Source organism: Bactrocera tryoni, unplaced genomic scaffold (assembly GCF_016617805.1).
Source record: "Bactrocera tryoni isolate S06 unplaced genomic scaffold, CSIRO_BtryS06_freeze2 scaffold_25, whole genome shotgun sequence".
Classification (NCBI taxonomy): Eukaryota; Metazoa; Arthropoda; class Insecta; order Diptera; family Tephritidae; genus Bactrocera; species Bactrocera tryoni.
Window position 1 is genome coordinate 31,461,641 of NW_024395977.1, and position 6,000 is coordinate 31,467,640.

The 6,000-nt window shown below is 34.1% G+C and overlaps 1 protein-coding gene across 2 annotated transcripts in view; it reads right to left on the reverse strand.

Annotated features, from left to right (window-relative positions):
* LOC120780295 overlaps positions 1–4,023 on the reverse strand; it is a 136,695-nt gene extending 132,672 nt beyond the window's left edge. Inside the window, exon 1 of one of the 2 annotated variants that reach the window (XM_040112587.1) lies at positions 3,770–4,023. In XM_040112587.1, the coding sequence (XP_039968521.1) occupies positions 3,770–3,858 (89 nt within the window). In that variant the 5' untranslated portion in view covers positions 3,859–4,023. The remainder of the gene's footprint in view (positions 1–3,769) is intronic. The other variant, XM_040112585.1, reaches the window with a different exon arrangement.
* Positions 4,024–6,000: the final 1,977 nt, after the last annotated feature.

Consider the following 6,000-nt stretch of genomic DNA (forward strand, 5'->3'; position numbering starts at 1 on the left):
TATTAGAAATCCCGAATCGAAAAAAGTCCGGAATCGACCCACCCTAGTGGTTACTATCTGATTTTATCCATTTTCACAGAGTTAAAAGAGGTGTTAAAATGACTTCTTCTCAGGAACTTTGTTTGATATAGCTAGTATAGCGGGTTGAAAGATATGTACATTAAACCATTTAGTGGACACGTCCAGTTTTAAAAAAATGTTTGCCCACAGGTGTCGCTGGATAGCTGAAATCTTCTGTATTTAATTTAATGCTTAGTTATGTCATTTTATAGATTTTCGTTTAATGGTATTTTGTAGGCGGGGCAATGGTCTGGGGTGCCAAGGAATAAGTGTATCAAGTTTTCTCAAGATATCTCAAATTTTATTCAAATTATCAGTTACACGGACAAGCTGACGGATAAAAAGCTCCGAATTCCACAAGCGGTTCATAAATTTAATTAAGCATCAATTTGGTGTGTTATAAAATTACGATTCTCAACCCAAAATATTACGAAGTGTAAACCCAGTATAATAACAAATAATTTAATTATTTAGGAATAACAATCAAAGTTTAAAGTTGTACTTAATGTAAAGCAACTTCATCGAGCTAATAACGACTGACATCATGTATGTGCATAGTCCACTGAATACCAATTATTTGACTTTGTCGTTTGAGATTTTCTTGCTTAGGTTACGAAGTGTGAGATATTATGACAATATTGTCCTGCGTCCTGTTAGTACAGCTTGGCACACTAACCAAAAAGCTTTCGTTCATGGCGATCTCAAGTCTTGTGATCATGTCTTCATCCGTGATGATTCAGTCAGATCGTCATGGGACTCTACAAAGTTTTTAGCCGCTCACCTAAGTATTTCGAAGTGGAAATAAAGGAGAATAAAGTTAAAGTTTCCATCAATCGTCTAAAGGCAGTTTAACACACGCCACCTACGACTCTCTAGGATGAGGGTACTGTGGCAACACCATAAATAATAATTAATTTTTATTTCTCAATACAACCATTTGTTTTGACATTTTGTTTATCCTTTATTCTATTCTAATGTACGTAGTTTGGACATATTAATAAATTTTCCTTTTTCTACATCAACTGCCAAGCAAGTAGCACGTGCCTACCATCGCATTACTACATACATATGTATATAACCGTCTATCTCGATTAGTTTTAGGTGATACATACAACCGTTAGGTGAACAAAACTACAAGTATAATACTCTGTAGCAACTGGTTGCAAGAGTATAAAAACGCAGTGAATACCATCGACCAACCACCCTTTTCCCCGGATTTGGCTCCATCTGATTTTTTCTTGTTCCCCATCTGAAATTTCTGCGCAATTGAAATCCGTTTTCAGTCGATCGAAGAGATAAAAACAAATTCGCTGGAGGAACTGAAGACCATCCCAAAAAGTGTTTATGAAAAATGTTTCGAGGACTGGAAAATCATTGGAATAAGTGTTTTACGTTTGGTGGGATTCTTATTTTATGATTAAATAAATATTTTGCACTTTATGTACAATTACCAGCTACTTTTTTGTCACATTGTCTTGCTCCTGGTTGTAAAGTTGTGTAACATAGGCGGTATTTTCGCTAGTTGGCGCTGAAAGCGCGTAGCTTTAGTTTTATTCGTCGCATCGGGTCATACAATACCTTTTTGAAAAGCTCATTTCACGCGTTAACACGTATTGATTGTCGTTTCTTTTAAGTCGTTCGTGAGTTATAGCGTCGCAAACATGGAGCAAAATAAAGAGAAAATACGGCATATTTTACAGTACTACTACGATAAAGGCAAAAATGCATCTCAAGCCGCCAATAAAATTTGTGCAGTTTATGGACCCGATACAGTTTCCATTTCCACCGCACAACGAAAGTTTCAACGTTTTCGTTCTGGTGTAGAGATGGTCGAAGATGCGCCACGTTTCGGAAGGCCTGCCGTCGAAAATTGCGATAAAGTCGCTGAATTGGTCGAAAGAGACCGGCATAGTAGCAGCCGTAGCATCGGTCAAGAGCTGGGTATGAGTCATCAAAAATTCATTTCAATTTCAATAAAAAAAAAAAATCAATAAAAATACCGCAAGACTTTTTTGACAACCCATTATTATATTCACTCGCTTTATAAGTTAAAAAATGCCGAAATATTCTTTAGAAAGCAGAGTTATGCAGTTTGTCCAACATACATATGTATGTGTTTGAAAATTTCCTCTATACTAGTAGACCACATTGTATTATTGTTCTCCTCACTTTCTCGAATTATTTAACTTGAATATTTGAATCAATACGAGTACTTCGGGAACCGAAAGAACACGACCGATTTATGCGAAATGTTCAGAGTAGTTTTATATCGTAGTTGACTACGTAGTACACTGTGTAACATCTCGTATATAGTTGTGGTTTTTTAGTTGCTTTTTCCACTTTATGTATCTGTCTGCAGCTAAAATCTTCTGAACTCTTCTTTTTCCAATTGGGAGATTTAATTTTGCTACTATTTTAGAGGCACTCAAGCGATTTTTAGTAGCTTCTTCTTTAATAATATTAACTTGCCGGCGAGTTATCTTGGTATTCCTCCTTGAATTTTTATTGGATATGCCATGAAAATTTCTCACGACTTTCTCTGATCTTTTGATTTGCCGGCTAATTGCTCTGTTAGAAAGACCATTTTCCTTCAAAATTTTAATTTGTCTCTTTTCCACATCATTTAAAAACTTTTGTCTAGCCATTTCAATCACACTGTTGTCAACTGAATATAATCAAATAGAATAAGTGTAAGTGTTAACAAAACTTCACAGAAAAATATTAAAAACACAGAGAACTTACCGCAAAAACGATAAAAATATGACTGCGGCTAACCAAAGTTCGCACCAATTGTCAGACAATATTCAGATTTTGCTATTTTAGTACCGTTATGCTCTTGTTTTTATATGCATGCTTACTTTATATGTATATTACCTAGCATTTATATTATATTTTAACTATTGTTTACAAAAACAAATATATTAAAACTGTCTCGTGTACAGTTATTTTCTTTATAATTCATGAGTGCGGCTAACCAAAATTCGCGCACTGTACAACACACAACATAGCAATGTTACGATCTGTGTAGATGTAGCTATACTTATTTAAAATGTGTAATCACTTGAATCGTTTTGCAGTCAGGCTTACATCATACGTATGTATGTACATTAGGGTGCACCTTAGCTATACGGGAGAAAAAAAATATAGCGTACAGGGCATCACACCCCCCCAAAAGTTGCATTAGAGTATAATATTATGTTCTGCAAAAAATTTTGGCGATTGGATAATGGGAAGACGTGCCGCAACGAGGGTAAAGTGACCATGTTATTCAAAATTTGTAAAACATGGTCACTTTACCCTCGTTGCGGCACGTCTTTCCATTATCCAATCGCGAAAATTTTTTGCAGAACATATTATTATACTCTAATGCAACTTTTGGGGGGGTGTGATGTCCTGTACGCTATATTTTTTTTCTCCCGTATAGCTAAGGTGCACCCTAATGTACATGTACATTCGAGTATTGCATACATACAAGTGTATAAAAATTATTCCTTTAGTTTTAATTCCGAACATTTCTGTAGGATATATTTTATATATGTATATATTAAAGAAATACGCATTATTTATTATAGTAAGAAACTTATTTTATTATGTAGATCTAGTAAAACCAACATGCTGTAAAGTTGTATTCGGTTTGTACATTTACTTAACTTATTTGTTTTATAAGTATATTTAACATGATCTTAATAAATTTCAAATGTACAATTACCTTATTTGCCGTTCAACTGCGACAGTAGGATATATAGAAAATAGAACTTCATGCAAAACCACCCACACTAAGTACTTATTCGCGTACATTTTTGTCACAATATCTCACACTGCGTAACCTAAGCAAGAAAATCTCAAACGACAAAGTCAAATGATTGGTATTCAGTGGACTATGCACATATGTACATGATGTCAGTCGTTATTTGCTCGATGAATTTGCTTTGCATTAAGTACAACTTTAAACTTTGATTGTTATTCCTAAATAATTAAATTATTTGTTATTATACTGGGTTTACACTTCGTAATATTTTGGGTTGAGAATCGTAATTTTATAACACACCAAATTGATGCTTAATTAAATTTATGAACCGCTTGTGGAATTCGGAGCTTTTTATCCGTCAGCTTGTCCGTGTAACTGATAATTTGAATAAAATTTGAGATATCTTGAGGAAACTTGATACACTTATTCCTTGGCACCCCAGACCATTGCCCCGCCTACAAAATACCATTAAACGAAAATCTATAAAATGACATAACTAAGCATTAAATAAAATACAGAAGATTTCAGCAATCCAGCGACACCTGTGGGCAAACATTTTTTTAAAACTGGACGTGTCCACTAAATGGTTTAATGTACATATCTTTCAACCCGCTATACTAGCTATATCAAACAAAGTTCCTGAGACGAAGTCATTTCAACACCTCTTTTAACTCTGTGAAAATGGATAAAATCAGATAGTAACCACTAGGGTGGGTCGATTCCGGACTTTTTTCGATTCGGGATTTCTAATAGTGTGGAAAAGTTGCCTTAGTACTTCCTGATTCCAATACAACTTTTTGTTTTGAGATCGGATTGCATCTTCAACTCCAACTCCGGCCTTGAAATTTCGGAAATTCGCCTAAAATCGTGAAATTGTCTACCTAGCGCGTGAAATACGCATCTCATGGCAAAATGTATAAAACAAAAGTTATTTGTCACGTCATTTGCTACCGAAATGGTATATGTGATCATGGCCGTAGGACGAAAACTATCAAACTATCGCGGTAGTATTTTTCACCTTCGCTGACTTGTGTAAGTGTATTGTCTTTGCGGCTGTCAAAATACAGCCTATATACAGAGTAAATACTTTCGGGTTAAATACCAAGCAAAAACCTGAAATGGCGCAAGGTTTTACCAAGTACTTAATTAAAACTGTATAAATATTTTGTGTTAATATTTATTTAGGATATTATATTTGTATATGTTCCACATATAGTTTCTCTAATCTGATTTCTTGTTTAAAATGTGATTTTGTCACCAAACTTACAATCATGGCATTCATACTAAAGTATCCTTTGCGCTTATAATAGAAAAACTTTTATTTAGTTGGAGCAGCGATTTTAATATGTGTTCCGTCTACACACAAAATCGCGCTTGAAAATCCGTATTTCTGAAAGAAGTCTCTTTTCGCTTGTATTTTTTCATTGTTTTTGTAAGGGGGGAGATACCTCTAGAATTTTCAAAAATAAAGTCCCGAAGTTTCATTGGTTTACTCCGCAAATTTTCAAAGAAATCGGCCCCAGAAGCACTGCACTTCATGCAGCGGCTGTATAGGTACCAAAACTTTGAGGCTCGTTTCCTCGAAAGTAACTTTTTTTATCCGGCCGTCAAAATTGTGAGCGAATTAATTAACTAATTTACGTGAAATAAGGCGTATTTCCGAGAAAAATGGCATTTGACAGTTGTTTAACTATTTTGACGTCGAAAAACTTTACCTGTATACTGTGGCACTTTTTTAAAGCCCTACCTACATCCCCAATTTTTCGAAATTCTCAAAATCCCTCTATTATACACTTGATAAAAGCTTGTTGATTAAAAAAAATTAACCTTTTTCGTTTCAGATAAGATGCCGTTGATATTTCCGCCATTTTGTTTTTTTGACATAAAATAATTTTTGTTTTGTTGTTCAATAATATATCTTAATACATACTATATATGCAAAAAAATCGGATATGATCTGTTTTTTCTCCCATAATAAAAGTGGAAAAAGTACCTTTTTAGACGCCTTATTTAGGCGATAATATTTCATAAACTTGTTTTAGAAAAATAACTTTAATAAAATTTAACTGTGCATTTCTGTGGATTCTCGAACAGTTTTGACCAGTGTAATTTGATAGGCTTAAAAACCGTCCATTTTCTATAAATTAAAATATAATAATTTGTATATTCAACAAAATTCAAATCCATACTAC